The 24413-nt window shown below is 47.2% G+C and overlaps 1 protein-coding gene across 1 annotated transcript; it reads left to right on the forward strand.

Annotated features, from left to right (window-relative positions):
- Positions 1-1539: 1539 nt before the first annotated feature.
- On the forward strand, positions 1540-8455 carry LOC311240336 (zinc finger MYM-type protein 1). The gene is made up of 3 exons (XM_084328916.1): positions 1540-2495; positions 2743-3715; positions 8133-8455. The coding sequence occupies exons 1-2, from the start codon at positions 1691-1693 to the stop codon at positions 3711-3713; spliced, it is 1776 nt and encodes a 591-aa protein (XP_084185042.1). The 5' UTR covers positions 1540-1690; the 3' UTR covers positions 3714-3715; positions 8133-8455.
- The last annotated feature ends 15958 nt before the right edge of the window (positions 8456-24413 follow it).

Here is a 24413-nt window from a genome sequence, read left to right on the forward strand (position 1 = left end):
CCATCATATGTATATACTCTGTCAGGATCTAGGGGTAACAGTACTGTATATTTGAATACCGTTTATGTCACAAATGTATCAGTACTAAATACCTATATGTCCATATGCCATAAATGTCATGTATGTTGTGTATGTCATAAATGTCTATATGAATTGAAAATGATGGAAACAAGACAAACGTCTTTTTCAGGTCTGCATCCCCTTTAACAATTGTGTGTATTGAGCCGTACTGTATTGTACCCATTCTGCAATCTGTTAAATAAAGTTTTCATTCATTCATTCTGTGCTCCAATAGGAAGGCATTCGCATGCATAAATTAATAAATTATTTATTTATTTTTAAAGTACCGTTTTTGCTGTAAAGGAATGTGAATCACTACCCAAAAACACTCAAAGAACACCTACGGGAGACTGCAATTCGAAACTGGCCCCTGTAAATGTCCTAACACAACCCCCCCCCCCCCCAATGTACAGTAAATGACCAAGTATGGTCTTGTCAATATTCCAATGTACAGTTTTGCTTGTTCAGTTGTACAGTGTCCCCCACCCACCCCTCCTACCCAACCTCCCCCCACCCACCCAACCACCTCCAATGTACAGTCCCCCCCACCTACCCAACCTCCTCCAATGTACAGTTTCCACGTCAAATGTATACACTCTTTTCTGGACACTTTTTGTATCGCAGACTACTGTATTTGCAAATCTGGTATGTCATAAATGTATAGATGTAGCAGTACTGTATGTCGTGTATGTCATATATGTTATGATGAATTGAAAATGGGGGACCCTGATGTAAACAAGACGAAAGTCTTTCTCTGGTCTGCATCCCCTTAACAATTGTATGTATTGAGCTGTACTGTACCCATTCTGCAATCTGTTAATAACGTTTTCAATCATTTATATACTGCATACTATCATGACTTTCATTACTTCTCTTACGAAGTAACGATCCATTCCTATCCTTGCTTGATTTGTGTTTTGTTTGTCCTGTTTATCTTGTGATCTCGTATGTTGGTTTACTTATTTTGTAATGTCATTTCTCAGTTGATTTGGTTGTTGTAGACTCTGTTTCGATGTCCAATGTTTGTGTGTTTTTTTTCTTCTGAAAATGTACATTGTATTGTGTTAGGAGCCCCTCGAAAACGAGATGCTACATCTCAAGGGGTTATTCCGAATAAAGAATGTCAATATATAGGTTCTGGAATTTTGAAATGTATAATATATAATGTGGGCAGGCGCAGCATTATATATTCAGCCTAGGCTACGATATTGTGTGTTGGGCTGCTGCAGCTGACAATATTAAGCAGGCTGGGTGTGGTGACCGCTTAACATTCCAATGTAGGGCCCGCCCACAGCCAGGCAGTAACCAATCACGCCTCACCCGTTTGTGTAAACATCCGCATTCGAAAGTCCCCCGCCAGTTTCTTTGTAGCCACGTTGCCAACACCAGCGACCGTGAGCGACGGCCGCAGCGCGCAACAACACGCAACATGGACATACGTTCTTTTTTCAAGGCAAAGGATCATAAAAGTAATTCAGAAGCTCTAGAAGATCGCATCCGTGAAGAAGCCACAGCGAGCCCTGCCCCTGGGCATAATAATAACAACACATTGACCCGATCATCACCCGAGGCTTCAGGCGGCCATGTGAGGAGCGATGATGACCCAGGGCCACCGGGAGAGGGGATCAACATGGCCGGTGATCCACCCCACACGACTGATCTGGGAGAAAAAGACAGTGGCCCCTCTCAGCCTATTAAGTGGGACTATGCCACCACTGTTGTTAAGATGGTACTGTATCTTGGCAAACAAGGGCTTGTTGCTCTACAAGGGCATGATGAGAGTCGGAGTTCCACAAACAGTGGGAACGTGTTACTGTTGGAGCTGTGTGCGTTGGTCTCGACGCTCGACGACGCGTTCTGCGCTGCGTTCAACAGCAGCCCCTTCGACCTGACCAGCCACGACGCTCAAAACCAACTGTTGGAAATTGCAATCAAAAGTGTGAAAAGCCAAATCATTCGCAGTGTTGAGGAAAATGGATTTTACACCATTCTCGTGGATGAAGCGCGCTCATGTAAACAACAGGAGCAGATGACCGTGTGCGTGCGATACGCAGAGGGACTGGAACCAAAAGAGCGATTTCTTGGATTCGTGAATAGTTCTGAAGAAGAAGTGCAAGACGCAAATGCAATATATGGGCATGTGAAGCACCTTCTGGAGGAGTGCGGACTGTACGGGGTACCCATCGTGGCACAGAGTTATGACGGCACGGCTGTGATGTCTGGGCACGTCAACGGTGTTCAGACCAGACTGCGCGAGGATCACCCCTCTGCCGCCTACATCCACTGCATGGACCACGACTTGGTCCTGGTCTTGGTCGATGCCTGTAAAGTGAATCGCACAGCGATGGGGTTTTTTCACACCCTTGAGAGTCTGTACGCCTTCTTCGCACGACCAGGAACAGATCACGCGTACACGCAGGCTCAGAAGGAGCTAGGTACTGTATATTTGCATATCGTATATGTCACAAATGTAACAGTATACCTGTATGTCATGAGTCATATTTGTGTAGGCCTATGTCATAAATGTGTCACTATGAATTGAAAATGGGGGACCCTGATGTAAACGAGACGAAAGTCTTTCTCTGGTCTGCATCCCCTTAACAATTGTGTGTTGAGCCGTACTGTACTGTACCCATTCTTCAATCTGTTAATAAAGTTTTCTTCATTCATTCATTCATCCAGGTGTTACCGCAGATCTCACAGCACTGAGCGACACGAGATGGGCTTGCAGATGGAAAAACGTGTCGGCTGTCAAAGATGGACTACAAGCCCTGACCGCCACTCTGTCTGATCTGTCCGAGCCTCCCTATCGTTGGTTCGTGGAAGCATCTGGTCTGCTGGAGACGGTGACACGCGCAGACTTTTGCGTGAGTCTGGTTGTTTTTAATGATTTGCTCCGCGCGGTCCACGTCGCGCACACAGCACTGCGAGGGAAAGACGCGACTTTGTCCAAAGCCGCAAGTGTCCTGGAATCGATGATGAACGGCTTCGAAAACATGAGGACCGACAGTCAAAAGTGGGATGGCATCTGGAGCGAAATCCAAACATTCTGCCAGTCAGTTGACGTTTGTCTGGAGAGCGGGGATGATGAGGGACCACCACGCAAGCGCCCCGGGGCGAGCACAGCCACCACCATGAAACAGAAATGGGCCAGTCAGCTGTTCTATCCTGTTTTGGACACACTTCTGGCCGAGTGTCGAGCCAGATTCTCCGCGCAGTCACTGACCATTGCTGAAAGTGTCGATGCTGTGTTCAAATGTGATTCCGGGGGTGCAGAGAGCCTGATCAGCCGGTATGCAAACATACTCAACATCAACCCCCAACTCACACTGACTGAGATGAGAATGGTGTCGACACAAATCCAAAACGGATCCACTGAAAACATCAGAAGGGAACTTGTGTCTGGACATTATCCAAATTATGAAAAGCTTTTCCGTTTGGCTCTGTCATTGCCCGTAGGCACAGCAACATGTGAACGGTCATTCTCAGCAAGGAGGCGCATCCGACACTGGCAAAGAACCACCATGGGCCAGGAGAGACTGACACCTCTGAGTCTGCTTTACATCGAAGGTGATCTCACAGACAAACTTAAAGCAGAAGAGCTCATTGCTGCCTACGATGCCAAGACGAAACGTCGCATATTGCTGCATTAAAGGTAAGACTGATTGATTGAAAACGTTATTAACATATTGCAGAATGGGTACAATACAGTCAGGGCCGTAGCCAGGGTTTAGAAATTAGGGAGGTCCATTTATTTTTTTGGCCCAGACCGGCCCACTATAATCGGTCGGACACCACCCACCAGTACACCATCCTTACGGTCCCCTTAAATATGCGTACCTACTGTACTATTCCCCCCCCCAACCCATTACAAAGCTGGGTAGTAAGTGCCATGGACAAGTGGACCAGTGTACTCACTCGCTCTTGGCTGAATCTTGTTTTGGGTGGTGATGTAAAAACACCTGCATCATAGCAGGCTCAGGATGGGCAACGTAGTCTATAGCCTGTTCATCCCTGTCTCTCTCCTCCACAACCTGGCTTGACTAGACATAAGGAGAGAGATGATTACAATTAACTGGTACATTCATGTCCAGAATTGTTGGAATCCCCTGACAAAGATGTGCAAAAAGCTGTACAATTTAAACAATACCATACTGGTAATGAGAAAATAGTTGTTTATTCAATGAATGCATGGAGCAGTTCCATCTTATTTCATTTGATACTAACTACTCAGTTCATACAGATTTCAAGTATTCAAATATCAATGATGAATATTGCATAAGGTTTACACAGTTAATAGATCACCTTCTTGTTTTATATTCATCTTATATGGCAATTAAATCAATGGCGTGTTTGTTTGGGGAGTTTGACCTATGTGCCTACCACATGAAGGTGCATGATCAATGGACAGCACAAAAACAATTTGTGTAGGTGGAGACTAGAGCTACCACAGATAGTAATAAGTTATTAAGAGTAAGTAATCCATACCATATATATCCTAATAGTTACCTTATTACCATACTTGGCTGAAAACAAACTTTGCTGCCTGTTGTGAATGTGTTTTTCCCTGTAGGCTAATACATAAGTAGGCATACATTTTTGCAGTTGAGGAAAATTTTTCAGTTGAGTAGGCTATAATGTGCTGTGTTTTTATGTCTTCCATCGAGGACCACCTTGGAAATAAGTGTTAATGCTTGTTAATGAATGCTTTTAGGTGATATCCTCAGGAATACAAATTGGTCAAGATCATTTGTTTTTATGATGTGTTTTTAACACTTTGGCTGCCATGGGTTAAATTCATTATCAACCGTAGGTTGCCGGCTCTATTTGTCTATAGAGAAAGTCCCCTTCTTTGCAGGGCTATAACTTTTTAAATTCTATTGCTACATTGCCATTATTAGGGCCCATTCAAAGTCCTATATGTATTGTTCATTGTGTAGCAACGTTACACTTTTTCATTCACATATTCATAGTAAAGTATGGTCTAATGTATAAGTATGTTTTCATCTCTTTCTGCAGCTTTCTCCAGAACGTGATCTATAGCCCCAAATACATTATATTGATGATGCAATACAGTTTTATGGCAATCAGCGCGATATAAAAAAGTCCAACTAGACGTACTTCTAGAAGTTACTACACGTCATCTGATGTTGACCGGATGGGCTAGGGGGCGTTTATAATTCCGTGGGCAGCGTTATACCAATCATCTAATGTGGGTCAAATGTTGATAATAGCAGTTAGTATCGAAGACGGTAACTTTACACGCTAAAACTCACCCCAGTCTCCGCGCGCCGTTGGGCGATCATCATAGAGTAGAAATTGTATCATTATGGGATGTAGATTTACCCGGTCCATCTCCAGCTTGTATAATGGTATATACGTCCAAATCATGTTGTTTATCGAGTTATTGGCAATCGATCGCTGTGTATTGTGACGAGCTAGAATGCCGGGACCTATAGCGAGTGCCCGGAAGTAATACGGCCGTCCAGCACAACCTCTATGGCACTTCCTGTTAAGCGATTGCGCCGATCGGCCACCAGATGGCGCTCCTGAACCGCCAGAGAGCTCAGTGGGTCCTCCTGGTGGATCTCAGGCCAGCGGAGGGGACATATGAATCCGATCCCAGATTTTTGAAATATTGATATTAAAGACGCTGTAAAGCGTCTTCGGCAACTTGAGCATGGCCGGGAATGACGTGTTTAAGCGTTTCCTGGCACCCAAAGTGTTAATTTCCAAATAAATCTAATCAAATAAAAAAGCAGTTTTTGCAGTTGAGCTACTGGTGTTGTATATTATACAGCCTTTTCATGCATCTTTATCAAGGGAACCCTTATCCTAATGATTTAAAAAATAATATTATGATGATACGATATGGACCTAGTAGTGGGGTCATCTGTGGCACTTCGTTTCTCAATGGATTTTTTAAAAAGGCGGGGGAAATTTGTGAGAGACCAAAATCCAAAATGGCTGCCGTGGAAATTAACTTTTTAATGGTTTGACCTACAATGATGCCCAATACATTGTACCAGCCCCCTCTCAGTCATGTACCAGCCCCTCTCAGTCATGTACCAGCCAGCCCCTCTCAGTCATGTACCAGCCCTCTCTCAGTCATGTATACCAGCCCCCTCTGTCATCTACCAGCCCCCTCTCAGTCATGTACCACAGCCCCATCTGAGTCATGTACCAGCCCCCTCTCAGTCATGTACCAGCCCCCTCTCAGTCATGTACCAGCCCCCTCTCAGTCATGTACCAGCCCCCTCTCAGTCATGTACCAGCCCCGTCTCAGTCATGTACCAGCCTCCTCTCAGTCATGTACCACAGCCCCATCTCAGTCATGTACCATAGCCCCCTCTCAGTCATGTACCACAGCCCCCTCTCAGTCATGTATACCAGCCCCCTCTCAGTCATGTATACCAGCCCCCCTCTCAGTCATGTATACCAGCCCCCTCTCAGTCATGTACCAGCCCCCCTCTCAGTCATGTATACCAGCCCCCTCTCAGTCATGTACCAGCCCTCTCTCAGTCATGTACCAGCCCCCTCTCAGTCATGTACCAGCCAGCCCCATCTCAGTCATGTACCATAGCCCCATCTCAGTCATGTACCACAGCCCCCTCTCAGTCATGTATACCAGCCCCCCTCTCAGTCATGTATACCAGCCCCCTCTCAGTCATGTACCAGCTCTCTCTCAGTCATGTACCAGCCCCCTCTCAGTCATGTACCAGCCAGCCCCCTCTCAGTCATGTACCACAGCCCCCTCTCAGTCATATACCAGCCCTCTCTCAGTCATGTACCAGCCCCCTCTCAGTCATGTACCAGCCAGCCCCATCTCAGTCATGTACCATAGCCCCATCTCAGTCATGTACCACAGCCCCCTCTCAGTCATGTATACCAGCCCCCCTCTCAGTCATGTATACCAGCCCCCTCTCAGTCATGTACCAGCCCTCTCTCAGTCATGTACCAGCCCCCTCTCAGTCATGTACCAGCCAGCCCCCTCTCAGTCATGTACCACAGCCCCCTCTCAGTCATATACCACAGCCCCCTCTCAGTCATGTACCACAGCCCCCTCTCAGTCATGTACCAGCCCCTCTCAGTCATGTACCAGCCCCCTCTCAGTCATGTACCACAGCCCCCTCTCAGGCATGTACCAGCCCCATCTCAGTCATGTACCAGCCCCCTCTCAGTCATGTACCAGCCCCCTCTCAGTCATGTACCAGCCCCCTCTCAGTCATGTACCAGCCCCGTCTCAGTCATGTACCAGCCTCCTCTCAGTCATGTACCACAGCCCCATCTCAGTCATGTACCATAGCCCCATCTCAGTCATGTACCACAGCCCCCTCTCAGTCATGTATACCAGCCCCCTCTCAGTCATGTATACCAGCCCCCCTCTCAGTCATGTATACCAGCCCCCTCTCAGTCATGTACCAGCCCCCCTCTCAGTCATGTATACCAGCCCCCTCTCAGTCATGTACCAGCCCTCTCTCAGTCATGTACCAGCCCCATCTCAGTCATATACCTGCACGACTGGCGGGGGGGGGTGCTTAGTAAGAGATGTGATTGGGCCAGCCCAGTGTCAGTCAGTACCAATGGGCCGATGTCTCAGCCTAGTAGTGGGCCGGTCGTTGACCAAAAAATAAAATAAAAAATAAATTATATAATTTTTTTTTTTTAATGGTTACAAATAGTTACCGAGGTCCGGACCTCGGTGACCTCATAGCTGGTCTACGGCCATGAATACAGTACGGCTCAATACACACAATTGTTAAGGGCTTAATCATATTGGATGCCTTCATTTGAACACTTAATTTGCACTACAGTATATGAAATTAGTGGGGGCTCGCTGTAGCCTGTAGCCTAGTAGTTAGTAGTGTGTGTATTGTATAAATTCAGACCCATGGACAGTACAGTCTGTGAACACTCAAACAGCAGGCACCAGGTGGTGCTGTTGAGCTGTGGAAACGGACACTGTCACGATGCAGGAGCAGAGCTGTAATGCTAGGGAGATCGACAGACGGAACACTTCTTGGAAATTAATTTGTGTCACCCCCCCACCCCCCATTCTCGCCCCATTACAGAAACACAGACCAAAGAAGAGAGACGAACGGACAGAGAACTACCGCTTCATACGCGCAGCCCGCTACTGATTTGATTAGCAAATTAAATTTGCAATATTGACTGCAACTACTGATATTATGGTTCTTGTATGTTGTATAGTTTAGTTTAGATAAGTATAGCATAATGCTGAGTTAAAATTGTATAGTAGTGTAGTGTCCATAGGAACCAGTGCCTTCTCAGTGCCTTTTTATCATGCACATCTTATGCCTTCTTAATACCTGTTTTTTTCCCCTATGTCTATTTTATTATTGTATTATTGCACAATCGATGCAGGCATGACCACCCGCATTTCACTGTATGCCCTGGTATATGTGACAAATAAACTTCTTGATTCTCTAATAAATGTCCTCCCTTTTGATTTTTAAACAAACCTTGTTGTTCTAATACTATTGCAATTGCATAGTTAGTTCACATTTCATGATCAGTCGTTACAATTTCATCCTGGCGGTGTGTATAAATTGGTCAAATTATGCAAAATAACGAATAGTTACGCCATTGTGTGTGGGGGGGGGGGAACTCCCTCGCGTGACTCCCAATTATAGCCTACCCTAATGTTCGGCTCACCTGCCACCTCACCACTATCATCAGTCATCATCCCATGTATGTAGCCCTATCCTCAGATTCAGATTATTTGTACAGGTACAAATGGAACGTGATTTGACATTTCAGTGCATGATTTTCTCACAAATAGGAACAACATAATAATAATGATAAATAAATAAGTGCAAAACAGGACAGAACAGTGAGACAACAATAAGACAGTAAAGTGCAGTGGTAGGGGACATGGAAACAGTGCAGCACAGTTCAAGTCCAGAGGTCCAGCCCTAGCAGCTTGCCATAGAGGGTGGGGGGGGAGCAGGGGGACACCTGACAAATTTACCAGGCGAGCTGCTGAGGGGAAGAAACTCAGTCTATGGTGGGACTTTAATGTCTTGGGCAGCCGAAGCCGCCTGCCGTGGGGGAGCATAATGAAGAGGCCGTGACCCGGGTGGGCGGGGTCTGCCATGATCTTCCTCGCCCTCCTCAAGGCCCTGGTGGAATGTCGAGGGAGGGAAGGGGGCAGCCGATCACCCTCTCCGCTGATCGTATCACCCGCTGCAGCTTGGTCTTGTCCCTGACCGTGGCTGCAGGGAACCAGGTGATGATGGAGAGGGTGAGGATGGACTGGATGATGGCAGTTTCCTTAGAAACATTTGCACAGTTTTGGCATTGACATAGATTTGTACATGGCAGTTTTGCAGACACGGGAACATCTTCCTGTCTCACATTTGCCTTGTTTGCAACCTGCAACACACTATCAGGGGCCGGATTTGTAGTCACTGTTAAATGAACTCCCCATCCTCGACGTGCCACCCATTGCCAACGGGTGAAGGGGCACACATTACAGATTTCAATGAATGTCTCATTATAGCTGCTTGGTCATGCCATGCAGAATGCTTTGTATCTTGCATCATTCACATTCTTAGCTGATGGCTGGCCATACAGGTGGCACACATATTTACTAAGACCAGCAAAGGTAGGCTGATCTAGGGTAAAACTGCTACCCAGTTCTGTAAATGCAGTCAGGTACTACTTTTTCTCACAAGCAACAGAAAATGTTTTCCTCTTGCCCTTGCCATGAAAGGCACATGTAGAGTCACAACCTGAGAAGGTATTTATCCCAATAAGTGCTGAACACACATTGGTGCCAAGGGCTGATGATCCTTGTTCTGTTGCCAACTCCTGTGAAAAAATACAATTTACATGGCAGTTCTGCCTGCAGACTTGCAGCAATCACTGCCACATCTGTATCAGGGTTCTTGATAACTACAGTTTGATAGTTTGATATGTTATGCGTGTATAAACACCCTGGTGTCACATTCCTCATGGTCACATGTTAGATCATCAACAGCACAGAGTTTGTGAACCATTTGTTAATGCACACAGTGACACAGCTTTCCATGTGCTATGTACAAGCTGATGTCCCTGCCCACAATTGTAAGATCAGCATCTCTACAGAGCAGAGCTACATAAACATCACTGTAAAACAATAAAACTAGATGGCATATGATACAGTATCTGAAGAAAACTAGAATGCTAGTTATGTAAACTATAAAAACACAGCTAAACTGTCTCTCAGCACAGCATCAAATAGTGTATTTTTCATATTAGTGTAGCTAGGCTTATTTTTCCTACCTGCAGACAAGGTTTCTGCCAGTGATAGATGGTCCCTCTTGCGTTTGCCTTTCATGCAATTCTAATATTGACTTTTTAGGTCTGACAGAAACGTGGTTAACCCATTCCTCTCCACATGCAGCAATAACTATGCCTGCATGGCTATAATGTCTTTAGGAAAGACCGAGACCAAGACAGGCATGGAGGGGTTCTCCTGTATGTCAAAAGCTCCTTGAAATGTACTCAAATTGAAGGGCCAAGAGAAGTAGATTTGGAATGTATTGGTGTGAACATCTCACTCCTTCTGTGTCATTTGTATTTATAGGAAACCCTCAACAAAGGTAGACTTCTATGATGAATTGAAGGTCACCCTCAATCACTGTGATTCTAAGAAGGAAATAATTGTTGTTAGTGAATTAACATTAACTGGGATGTAAATAAGGAAAGGAAACATCTTAAACAGAAGAATTTAGAATGTTATATCTGTACTTTTTTTTTTTTTTTTTGATTGTCTGATGTTTCTGTATTTATTAATGCACTATGACACTATGTGAATGTAACATCTCGACAACAATGTAAATGAGTTAAACTACTAAGTGTATTTATGAAGTATAAATACAGATTGGATGAATGAATACTATATATTAGCGCTCATGGAATACCTGTTGGTCAATCAGATTGCTTCATAAGGATTGGCAAATTTTTTATAATATATATATATATATATATATATATATATATATATATATATATATATATATATATATATATATATATATATATATATATATATACATTTATAAAACATTTGCCAATGGCCCTGATGGCCGAAACGTCTGTCAAATAAGCCCTCCTTTACTTATAGATATATTAAAGGGGAACTATTTGACTATTTCTTTCACTATTTGGGCACTTTTACACAATTCCTGTGAGTCTATGGAACACCTCTGTAAGTTTTTTTTTTCAAAAAATGCATTGTTTTGTATTTCTAATCAAGTACTCAAAAACAGCATTTTTCTACCTCAAGCTCCAACCATTGTGTGGCCTGGTGCCAACTGCCACACCAATTGCCACATTATTATGCAGCTGAGAAATCTCTGACATCACAGATATGCACATTTTCAGGTGACTCAGTTCAGTGAGGGTGAATATTGTGAGAGGAGAATTGGAAGAATGCACCAATATGAGAATTAGAGACATAGATCCTATTAATATAAGTCCACATAGCTAGGAAACAATGCTAAACACTGAAAAAGGCCATTTATAAGATAGTTCCCCTTTAATGGTAATTTATTTAACCAGGTACGTCTCGTTGAGATTAATAATCTCTTTTGTAAGAGGGAAAGAGACCTGGCCTGACAAAATAGGCCCATAAAACAATATTCAGGAAGTGTAAAGGCAGTAAGATATTCAGAAACACTAACAGTTTTCCTGGTCTGTTTCCTGGTGTTTTAAATTGACTGCTTTATCAATGAGCTTGATTTTCTTCCCATTGTCAATCACTGTCTATGATACAACTCATTGTCAATATCTGTCTATGATACAACCCATTGTCAATATCTGTCTATGATACAACCCATTGTCAATCTCTGTCTATGATACAACTCATTGTCAATCTCTGTCTATGATACAACTCATTGTCAATCTCTGTCTATGATACAACTCATTGTCAATCTCTGTCTATGATACAACTCATTGTCAATCTCTGTCTATGATACAACTCATTGTCAATCTCTGTCTATGATAACTCATTGTCAATATCTGTCTATGATACAACCCATTGTATTTGCAGGGACATGTACCAGCCCCCCTCCCCACACACAATAGCATACATAGCCTTCGCTCCCAGACATATCCATCTACACAGTTATCCCCCCTCTCTCTACCCATAACCTTACACATAGCTTTCTCTCACATCTCTATGTCGTTCCCAGTCATATCTATATCTACATTATTATCCAAATATATCTGTACATCGTATATATAATTAATATTATGTACGTCAATGCTCCACTTGTTTTGTTTACTCTCCTGTATACGGCGAGACAGCACCCCCTAATAGGGAAAACAAATATTTGAATAGATATCACTATGAAACTTTCCCAGTTTGTTATGTACATATAAACAAAGAAAAAATATATTGCAAGTTTTCTGAATTGTATGTTTATATATGCAAATTTAACTCATTAAATATGCACACATTTGCATGTGTCGCCAAGACTCGCATCACCAACATGGATAATGGCAGATTTATGGCAGTTTCATTTTGTTGATATATTCAAAAACGAAACTTTTTCTAGAAGGGATTGTGGCTATATCAGCCCATACATCAGGAAATACTGTCTACTGTCATAATACAAAAAATCACCTAGTTTTGGTATAAAATGTACTATAAACCCAGCTATGAATGATATATCAACAGACCCTTCTAGGCAAAGAAGCATAATATGGATGGGAAGAGATGTGGAAAGTTTGGTGTGTGTAGGTACTAGGGAAATGGAGTTCCAAGACTTTGTGTGTAAGTAAAATGCATAAAAACTAGTTTTTCAGAAAACAACCTCAAAGTTTTGTATTGTAAAATGCCATGCATTTTTATTTGAAACTGCTATTTACAAACACAACACCCAATCAAACCATTAGTAATAGACAACCTAAACACATGCCTGATAACGAAAGGTTATCCTTAACCTAGTTATATGAATACTGGCTGAGCGTTTCGCTCTTCGCCATTATGAGATATCTTTTATCTCCTAGCACATAATGTGCTCACAAAACAACAAATGCACTCACATGCACGTGACCAGGCCACGCCCCTGCGTCCCACTATATGATGCCGGACATGGTCATACTCGCCCTTCCTCAGAAAGATTTCCAACACTGAAAACCCATCCAAGGGACCTCAGGGCGCTAAGAGCGAGACGCTCAGCCAGTATTCATATAACTAGGTTATAGGATAATCTTTCGTTATATTATCATACTGGCCAATCGCGTCTCGCTCTTCGCCATTATGAGATATGGGGCAGAGCAGACGCGTGGCCCGACAAGTGTACCCCCTGAGGGCCCGTAAGCCCCAACCAGGGAGGAGGGGAGTCCCGTCCACCCGCCCGTCCTAACGAAGGCAGTCAACTCCACCAAAGTGCAAAAAAAAGGGGGAACCAGACACCCCTGAAAACGCACAGCACAGGCGGGACCACGTGTGACACAGCACCCCGTGGCACACACCCACACACCCCTGCTAGCCCACCAATGGTGGGACGTAGGAGAGGTCCCAGACCTCAGAACCGCCTGGGAGACAGAACCCCCAGTCACGTCCACAAGGTAAAACCTAACGAAGGGACCCGGGGAGGGCCAGAAGGCCGCAGCACAGATGTCCTCCACCAAGGCCCCCCCTAACAGGGCAGCAGCCCGAGGGGGGACCTGTCCAGCCAACGTGCAGCAAAGGGCAACGCCCCTGCACAACCAATGTGACAGGTGCTGCTTGGACAGCGCCTCACCTGTGCAAGGGCCACCGTAACAAACAAACAGTTGAACGGAAGCCCTGAGAGCCAGAGTCCTGAGGTAAACCCCCAGTGCACGGACAGGACACGACAGGTGAAGGCCCGCCTCCAACTCACTAGCGCGAGGAGGCGGACGAACGCCTGAACCACAATATCCCTGGAGCGAAAAGAGCTCCGGATATTCTTTGGCACGAAGACTGGATTAGGCCTCAGAGTCGCACCGCTATCGGCCGAATAGACAGGCACTCAGGCCGCACCGAGAGAGCACACAGCTCACCCACACGCTTAGCGGAGGTGATGGCCAAAAAGAACGCAGTCTTACAGCTGATCCAATGGCGCCTGCTCAAGAGGCTCAAACGGGGCCTCCGACAACCGGCGCAGGACCAGTTGGAGGTCCCACTCGGAGACAGAGAACGATCCACAGGCTTGAGACGCAGAGCGCCAAGCAGGAATGTTTCACGAGAGGGTGGCTGAACAATGTTCTGCCCCCACACTCGACCATACACCACTCCCCAGCGTAAGCCACGGTAGAGGACGGAGCGCGCACGTACCGGATAGCGTCAACCACAGAATAGTCAAGACGCATCCCCACCAGATTCACACTGTCAGCAGCCAAGCCTAGAGGCTGCCACAGAACAGGAGGCAGAACAGAGTTCCGCGCGCCTGAGAGAGGGCCCGCGGTGACCATGGAACAGGCCACGGCGGGGCCACCAAGAGCTGAATCAGGGCCGGGGACCACACAGCTGAGCCCCGGCCCGGCGCGACCAGGATCAAGTCCCGCGCTCCCGACGTACCCGCCCCAACAGCTGAGCTATCAGGTGTAAGGGGGGGGAATGCATACAGAATCCCGGGCGGCCACGGAATCGGTCTCAGACCTGTCCGACTACATCTGGACGTAGTCCCCACTCATCAGGGTGAGGACCGCCCCGCGACATCACATCTGCACCCACATTCTCCCTGCCGGGGATGTGGAGAGCCCTCAGGCTGCGCAGATGGAGAATGCCCATAGCCAGAGCCCGACCGCCGTCCGGTGCAGACGGGGGGAGCGCACTCCTCCCTGTCTGTCAATATACGATGCTGATGTCGTGTTGTCCGTCCTGACCAAAACATGCCTGCCCACCACAAGGTGGCCGAGCCGTTTGAGGACCAGAAGGACTGCCTTCAAATCCAACACATTGAATGTAGCGCAGACCGGGCAGCATGGTCTTGCCAGCTGCCCCCTACTGCGTTGGCCCGACACGCCCCCCCCCCCATCCCATGATGGAGGCGTCGGTGAAGACTGTGATGTGTGACAGCCTGCTGCCCACGGGGACCCCGCTGGTGAGGGCACCAGGCCCACCCCAGAGGACGAGGTCCCCCAGTACTGACATGGGAACCTTCAGCCGCTTCCACATGTCTCACACCGGGTCCATTTCCATACTGGAAAAAAACCACCTCTGTATCCTCCTCATGAAGAGGAGGCCAAGAGGGACCACAACAGCAGGCGCATCACGGACAGCGCCGTAACCGTCCTAGGACGGAACCTCCCGAGCGTGCCGAGAACCATCCACTCGCCGCCGCTCTGAGAGGGATGCCCATATAGACCTTGAGCTTAGAAAAAGCCCAAGTACTCCACCCATTGACTGGGAAGAGGAGTACTCTACTTCCAGTCTACAGCAAAACCCAGGCTGGTGAGGCACCACCTGCCTGGTATGAGACCTGGCGATCTACCCTGACCGGCCAAGGGCCAGAACGTCGTCCAGGGTAGAATCAAATTCATAACCCCCGATGATGCAGAGGCCCCAGCGCGGTCTCCACGCACTTGGTGAAGATGCGGGGAGCCAGAGAGTAGCCGAACGGCAGCCTCTGGTACCTGTATGCTAAGCCCTGCAAAGGAAGCATAGGTAAGCCCTAGGATGGAAGATCAGGATGCGAATACGCATCCTACAGGTCTATGGAGGTGAACTAGTCCCCCACCTGACAGTGCCTAACAGGCGGGAGACGGTCAACATTCCGAACCTTCCATGGGACAGGTCCAGTATGGGTCTGACACCCCCCCCCCCTGATTTCTCGAGCACCAGAGAATACCGGGAGGAAACGCCACGCATCGTGTCCTCCTTTGGAACCACGACGATGGCTTGCTTCGCCAACAGAGATTGGATCTCGTCGGCCAGAGCTGTGCTGACCCTGACAACAGGGTCTGTACCAAACCTGAAAACGGAGGGTGGGGTTGTGCAAACTGCAACACAAGCCCCCGCCTCAACATTCTCCCCATCCACCTCGACATATGGCACAGCTGTAGCCATACGTGATGATAATCCCAAAGCGCACCCGCCGCCAACTGGCGCTGGTCCGCCAGGAACTGTAGATAGGAGGCCCGGTGCCACCCGCTGTACGTTGCCAACCCTGGACTCGCCAACCGCGTGAGCAGGGCGTCTCGCGGAGCCGGGATATCGCACACTACCAACGAGGCAATCGCACCCAAGGGGGGACCCCGACTGAAAGGGCCGGTCTGATATGGGGAGAGCGGCCATCACACTTGGTGACATAAGCTCCCCCACTGAACATCTCCCCGGCATGGACTGCTGAGGATCTGTTCTACAGCTGGACATGCAAGGCGTGTGGTCCCCACACTGCCCGATAGGGTGGGTTCCTACACACCGTAGCCCTGCAGTGATATTACTACCACCCAAACCACGCATGCCTGACTGACCACCGCCGGTCTTCTGGCCATGGGAGGCACTAACGTGATACCCGGCCTGGCGAGGGCGGGGCTGGGGGAACTCACGCTGCGACCTCCTGGGCCTCGAGTTCCCCCGCTGACGACCTTCGTCATTGACAGACACAACACCAGGCTCACCAAACACAGACGCAGAACTTGTGGCGTGGGAGCCGCTTGACAGCACAGCATTCTCACGGACAGACCCAGGCCTAGCCAGCAACTTGGTGTCAGCCCCTGTCCCCATGAGAAGCGAAACGTGGGGCCGATTGTGCTTCACTGAAGGCACGCGGCCCGCAGCCAAAGGGAACAAATCAGAGCCCGTATCCCTCTGGTGTTGGGGGGGGGAGTGACCGGAGTGCGTGCTAGACACAGCTCGACGGCAACGGGTTTTTAAGGGCGTGCTCATCTAATGTAGCCTATCCCCCGGCCGCCAAGACTGTCGGCCTTGTGATCACCTGTTGTCTTTGTGCCCAGGGTACCTCAGGCGGGGGAAACATGGCCGCTGGTCGGGGGCCTCGCCACAGCCGCTGGCGAGGCCGCACCCTCACCTCTGCGCGGTGTGAGGCGGTGTGGGGCCTAGGTCAAATACCGCCCGCGCTCCCGCGGAAAGACCAAAAGTCCCTCTGCGGAGAGGGGAGCCCCGAGGAGGGAAAACCTTCTCTCCTCCTCAAGGGGAGACTGTTCCAACCAAAGATGTCTGTGAACAAGCGTTGACAGCATCCTAGCCCTCCCTGCGGTTATAGCTTGCGGCTAGGTCAAAAGCTGAGTAACCTCAAAACCTTGCGCAATGTTTTGATGTCGGCTGGCCCTAAGGCCCCACCACCAGACACCATTTTTGACAGAAAAAACAGCAATTTGAACAATGTTGCCAGTCGCTGCTAATTCTATACCGCGGCGGTATAGGCTTTATCAGCCCACCAGCCACCTGCCGGGCCGACTCGCCTCATGGCGTCGGCCGGGCGGGACACCGTTCCAACATATCAGAGGCAAAGGACTGATGCCACCTGCTTCACTAAGCACGGAACACCAGTGGTGGCTGCAGACCAAAGTCTACTACTAGTGAAGCACTGCCTCACTAGTAGGCATGCAGCAACCTCCACTGTGGTGTGTACCCATGAAGGGGTAAATGAATAAATGAACGAAAACTCTAACATATTTCAGAATGGGCTAGCCCATACACACAATTGTCAAGGGGATGCAGACCAGAGAAAAACACCAAGAACCCCCATTTTCAATTAATAGATTCACAAAAAGCACACCAGCCCTGAGCCTCAGCCCATCCACCCATGTAAATGGTAAACAAGCCCCTGTTAAACCCCCAACATTAGACACCGATTGACCGTCAGCATGAATGGTTAAGAGGAGGGAAGACCTTTTAGTAAAGACAGCCCTCGGCGGGGAACAAAGGAACAGTGTCCCAGCATTGTAGCATTAGCCGTGCGCTCTAGGATAGCTGGGAAAACACCCAAAACAGAGTCATCACGACCATGTTTTCCCAAATATCCTGCCCCTCGCGCCAATACATCACTCGGCTGTCTCACGGGACAACGAGCAGTATTACTCATGCTAGTATCAATGCCTGACAACGCAGGCCTACCTGTGTACGACTTAGCTCGACTGCTAACCGTCGCGCGACGTCCCTCAGTCCGCTGTCACGAGACGAGGAAAACCCAGGACAGGCCCGTTGCGCTGTTTAGGATCTGCCGAGAAGATTCCAGGGGCTGGTGAACTTCTAGCGAATACCCAACATTGTGTAAATTCTCCCTGCGTTTCATAACAGCTAGTTCACGGAGTGCACTGCTACTCCTGTGTTGGAAACAAAAAGAGGAAGAGTGAGTGTGACCATGTCCGGCGTCATATAGTGGGACGCAGGGGCGTGGCCTGGTCACGTGCATTTGTTGTTTCCTGAGCACATTATGTGCTAGGAGATAAGAGATATCTCATAATGGCGAAGAGCGAGACGCGATTGGCCAGTATGATAATATAACTGAATAACATAATAATAATAATGATGTTATTGAACTGAACATAACTACACACAGGCTACAAACAAACAGTGTAGTACCCTCTAATAGGCAGAAAAAACATTTCTATGATATCACTATGAAACTTTCCCAGTTTGTTATGTACATAATAATGCATAGAGGCACCATTTACAGTAAAAGTACATACTAATAATAAAGTGCGTGATGCATAGACACACAGAAAAAGCACTTCCACAACCTGACTAATAACACTAATAAATAAAATAGGATAATATACAAATCTAGCCTTTGGAGTTATTCAGGCTGCGCACAGCACTGGGGAAGAAACTCTTAGTAAACAGAGAGGTAGAGCATGTGATAGAGCTGTAGCGTCTGCCCGACGGGAGAGGGACAAAGAGGCCTGCGGCTGGGTGATCTCTGTCTATAATACAAATCAGTCAATCTCTGTCTATAATACAAATAATTTCCCCACTGCCTTGAAACAAGGGCTTCCCCCTCTTATTGGATTAATTGGTTGGGCTTTAGTCGAATACAGGTAGTGTTTTGTTTTTCTCTCCATGCTGAATGAGTTATTTTTATTTGTATCTACGTTTTCTCCCCATTTTCTATTTTTCTCCCTTCCCCAATTTCGTATTGTCCAATTCTACCCTCCCCTGTCTTGAACACTGTTAGGCCATGCCTCCCACAAGCCGGCTGCAATGTGGACGAAGCCTTACATCACGAGTCCCCTCCGGTACTCGAGGAAGCAGCCGTCGCACCTGCACAGCGCAATCTTTCAGCAGCGAGGGTCTGCGTTGGAGGGACACGCCGCCCCCGTCGCTTCCTGATTCTACTGCGCAGGCGTACCAACCGACCTGTAGGAGTCACTGTCCACAACGTCCGATCCCCACCCACCAGCTTCCCACCCCCTAATACTGCCAATTGTATTAGTATGAACGACCAGCCAAGCTGGTAGCAACGCCGAGAGCTGGGCTCGAACCCAGCATCTCCTGCGTTGGTGGCGAGCGCCTTGCCCACTGCGCCACCTAGCCGCCAATGAGTTATTTCTTGAAGAATTATCAGCACATGGGCGGCCGGGTAGTGCAGTGGACTAAGCGTCTGTCTACCACCGCAGAGACACTGGTATCGAATCCAGCTGTCAGCTGTGCCTCCGGCCTGGCCGGTCGTCATACTGGCACAATTGGCGGTGTCAGCGGGAGGGAAGCCGGTGGGTGGTAATATGGTCGAGGAAGGGATCTGCGTGAGGTAGTGTGCCTTCCCACGTGTTACACTCACCCAATGAGAGTCCTCGCTGCCAGGTGAAAAGAGGCTGCTGGCTGTCTCCTATGTATCGGAGGAAGCATGTGATAGACTTCAGGGCTCCCTAGACCGGCAAGTAGGGGGCAAATGCGCGCAACGACCAGGAAGGGGAGGGGGGGAATTGGCATAACGACTAAATAGGGATTTGAGGAAAACACAAGAAAAATAGGAGGAGAAAAAAGTGGATCAAAAAAAGAATTATCAGCTCATCTTTGGAGAGCTCTAGATTTGAAGAAGTGGTTCCATATGAATACATGTGGGAAATGCAAGTTTACACATTTGTTGATTAAATCAAGTAATCATCCGCTGATGGACATTTATGGGGGCCATACAGATATATATCATGACATTTATGACAATACATGACATACAGGTATCCAGTACTGTTACATTTGTGACACAAGATATGCAAATATACAGTACTGTTAAACAGAGATCCTAACAGATAATATATTATATATATACGAGGGGGAGGAAACTGTTCATTAGGAGGGGGTGGGTGGGTGGGGGGGTTTGGACATTTACGGGGGCCAGTTTCGAATTGCAGCCTCCCGTAAGTGCTCTTTGAGAGCAGTTTTGAAGGTAGGTAGGGATTCACATTTTTTTTTACAGCTGTGGGTAGGGCGTTCCACATTGATGTGGCATAATTGCGAAACGTGTTTAGTCCCTTGTTTGTGCCGAATGTGGGTTGAACATGATTTGTGGAGCTCCCTCTGATGTTGTGGTCGTGGTATTCACTGACCTTTGGGAAGTATTTCAACGTGTACATGGGTACCTTAGTGGTGTAGTGTATATTGTAGACCAGGCCCATTGCAAGTTGCTGTACTCTGTCGTCTACTCTAAGCCATCCTAGGTAGTCAAAGTGGGCAGGGGTGAGGTGGGTTTTAGGAGTAAGGTCAAGCAGTAGTCTGACCAGTTTGTTTTGTGATGTTTGTAATCTTGTTTTTTTAGCGCCTTTGAGGTGCTTTGGTACCATGAGGTGCAAGCATAGTCTATAGTACCCTTGAATGAGTGCTCCTGCCAGAGTCTTCAGGGTATTCTTGTCAAGTCAAGTCAAGTCAAGAGTTTTAATTGTCACGGCATACAGGTATACAATGAAATGCGGGTGGTCTTGCCCGCAACGATGTGCAATACAGTGGTACATATAATAGAATCAAAAGAAGAAAACAACATTGTGCAGTAACAGGTAGCAGGTAACATGGAGTGACATCTCGGTATCTGTACATAGTTATTTACAGAGCATGTGTGACATGCTAGTTAGCTTTGGTAGTGCAATACACTGTTCCTGTTATTCTAATTTAAAGTGTCCTTTCCTTTGGCCATAAGTGTGCGTGTGTGCGACATGAGTGTGTGCCCGCTCATGTTAAAGTGTTAAGTGGCTGCTCGTGTGTGAGCGTGCACAGTGTGCGTGTCGTGTGTGTGTTCATGTGTGCTTGTGTGTGGACAGTTCAATGTTCTGAGCACTCAATGTTCATTGTTCATGGCTCTGATGGCCTGGGGGAAGAAGCTGAGCCTAAGCCGCTCTGTCCTAGTAGCTGGGGTTCGCAGGCGTCTGCCTGACCTCAGCAGCTGAAACAGGCTGTTATTGGGGTGGTGAGGGTCTTTCATTATCCTGCAGGCTCTGGATTTGCACCTCTTGTTGTATAGAACCTGCAGGGGGGGTAGTGCAATACCCGTGGTACACTCGGCTGAGCGCACCACTTTCTGTAGGGCCTTCTTGTCCTGTGCCGTGCTGTTTCCATACCAGGCAGTGATGTTTCCGGTCAGGATGCTCTCTACAGCTCCTGAGTAGAAGGACTGGAGTATCTTCCCCGATACTCTGAACTTCCTTAACTGTCTCAGGTGGTAGAGACGCTGTTTCGCCTTCTTTACTACTGTGTCTATGTGTGTTGACCATGTCAGGTCCTCTGAGATGTGGACCCCCAGGTACTTGAAGCTGCTCACCCTGTCCACGGTAGCCCCGTTTATCATCAGTGGTGTGTGTGTCTCCTGCTGTCCTCTCCTATAATCCACGATCAGTTCCTTGGTTTTGCCAATGTTCAGGAGCAGGACCAGGACCAGAGAGGAGATCCGGTACAAGAATCTTGTTCGTTGGTTGACTTTTTTTTATTACATTGGATGCCATTTTGTCACAGGAAAGATTTGCCTCTAGGATGGAACCTGTAATAAAGGGAGTAGGGTCGAGCTGCAGCCTCGGAGATTGGTCCAGATTGGGCAACTGCCGCCCAGCCACAAGATTATTACTCCTGTGACAGGGCAATGCGCTGATTGGCGGAAAGTACAGAAGTATCTCGAAGTACGTCTGACGTATCTCGAATTACGTCTGACGTTTATGATAAATTCAGCAGCATGGGGAGGGCCGGGGGGAGGGGAGGTACAGGTAGTAGAAGACATAGAGGTACAGGTCACATAATTATAGTACAGTGGAGAAGTAAAAATAGAATAAAAAGACAGTGTAAACAATATACAATATTATTAACTCTAATAATCACACGCCTCGCGGGCTCATTATAATACGAGAGCCGTGGGTCTGCATTGTATAGAGCGGATCCCCCGGCCGTATTCAAGCGCTGGAGCGCTTTGCGATGGATCAAAATTAGATAGGAATCAAATGTATTGTCATCATACAGCACCTATAGCTATATAATGGAATAGACTGTATTAATATAGTAGTAATAATAGTAGTTGGCTAGTTGCGCGCTTCTGGCCACCTCCCGCAGTGCGCGCATACACACATACTGTATACAGTACGTGCAAAATTAGTTGTCAAGAGCCAATCGCACAGGTTGCTTCATCTCATCTGGCTCTGCAAATAGATCTAGAGTCTGAATATCATATATAGCCTGCTGATGATCTCTCTCTCTCTCTCTCAAATCCATTCTGAGAACGGAATGCAGTGCCCGCGACGCGGGTCTTGATTGATTGATTGAAAATTGTATTAACAGATTGCAGAATGGGTACAATACAGTACAGCTCAATACACACAATTGTTAAGGGTATGCAGACCAGAGAAAGACTTTCGTCTTGTTTACATCAGGGACCTGTACCTCTATGTCTTCTACTACCTGTACCTCCCCTCCCCCCGGCCCTCCCCATGCTGCTGAATTTATCATAAACGTCAGACGTAATTCGAGATACGTCAGACGTACTTCGAGATACTTCCGTACTTTCCGCCAATCAGCGCATTGCCCTGTCACAGGAGTAATAATCTTGTGGCTGGGCGGAAGTTGCCCAATCTGGACCAATCTCCGAGGCTGCAGCTCGACCCTATTGAATAAAGGCGGTAGTTGCCTGGGTCTAATTGGCTGCCTTTTTTTATGCAGGGGGGTCACTCTCGCAATTTTGAATTCTTTGGGGACATGTCCCTGTTTTATGGAGAGGTTTATTATGTGTGTGATGACTGGGGTGATGGCGGCTGCTGAGTCTCTGAGGAATTTAGAGGGGATATTGTTTTGTCATGGCCAGTGGCCTTGTTAGGTTGGAGGTTAACTAGATTGTGGTTGTTTATAATACTAGGGGGGGGGGGGGGTCTATGGACTGAAGTTCTCATGTACGAGTTGTACATGACACGCTAATAAGCCATTATAGACTGGACAAAAACAACCTCACCACTATTTCAGCTAGAAAGATTATTGGTGGCTGTGCATTTGAATCATTTTCCAAATCCATCTTTTAAACAATAATATATACTAAAGCCTGCTGTGTTGTTTTAACTCAGGTATGCATTGTGTACATGTTTCAACCGTATATAAAAAAAACGTTATGGTGGGGAGACTATGTTTGGTCAATTTGAATGTTTACTGCTGCGGGCTTGTTTTAATTTTGGGAATAGGTTTGATTGATTGATAATGTTATTAACAGATTGCAGAATGGGTACAATACAGTACGGCTCAATACACACAACTGTTAAGGGGATGCAGACCAGAGAAAGACTTTTGTCTTGTTTACATCAGGGTCGCCCATTTTCAATTCATCATAACATGACATACAGACAGGGGCGTAGCTGGGGGGGGGGGGGTAGCTTAGGATGATTCCAAGGGCCCAGCACTGAGGGGGGGCCCCACAATTTTTTTTTTTACTAGACATCACTCAGGTGTATTATTGATGCTCTCATTGATACTATGTTTGTTTCTGAAGTGTGTGTGTGTGAGATATATATAGAGAGGGGGGGCTTTGGTAGACTATTGCATTGGTCCATTCATTGAAGATGAACGCAATGCGACATCCTTTACTAGGCTCACCCACCAACAGTGCAGGTGCTGAACTGCTGATCCGAATGTATAGATAAAAACCATATTATGCGTTTATCAATAAAAAAATTGCCAAAAAAAATTCGCTTACGCGCGCTCGCATTCACTGGGGGCCTAAAAAATACTTTCTTTCATGGGGCTCAGAATCTGGAGCTACACCCCTGCATACAGATAAGACAGTACTGCTATCTAGACATTTATGACATACCAGATCTATAAATATACAGTACTGTTTGTGATACAAAAAATAGAGTATATTTGAGGGGGAAGAAACTGCACATTTGGAGGTTTGGGTAGGTGGGGGAACTGTACATTTGGAGGTGGTTGGGTGTGGTTTCCAAACGGGCCGTTACAG

The sequence above is a fragment of the Notolepis coatsorum genome, assembly GCF_963971535.1.
Source record: "Notolepis coatsorum genome assembly, chromosome: 14".
Lineage (NCBI taxonomy): Eukaryota > Metazoa > Chordata > Actinopteri > Aulopiformes > Paralepididae > Notolepis > Notolepis coatsorum.

Excerpts from the sequence above, each read along its gene's own strand:
- LOC311240336 (XM_084328916.1), top strand. The coding sequence starts at position 1,691 with ATGGCCGGTGATCCACCCCACACGACTGATCTGGGAGAAAAAGACAGT. Across the intron at positions 2,496-2,742 it reads GCAGGCTCAGAAGGAGCTAG|GTGTTACCGCAGATCTCACA; the intron begins GTACTGTATATT and ends TCATTCATCCAG.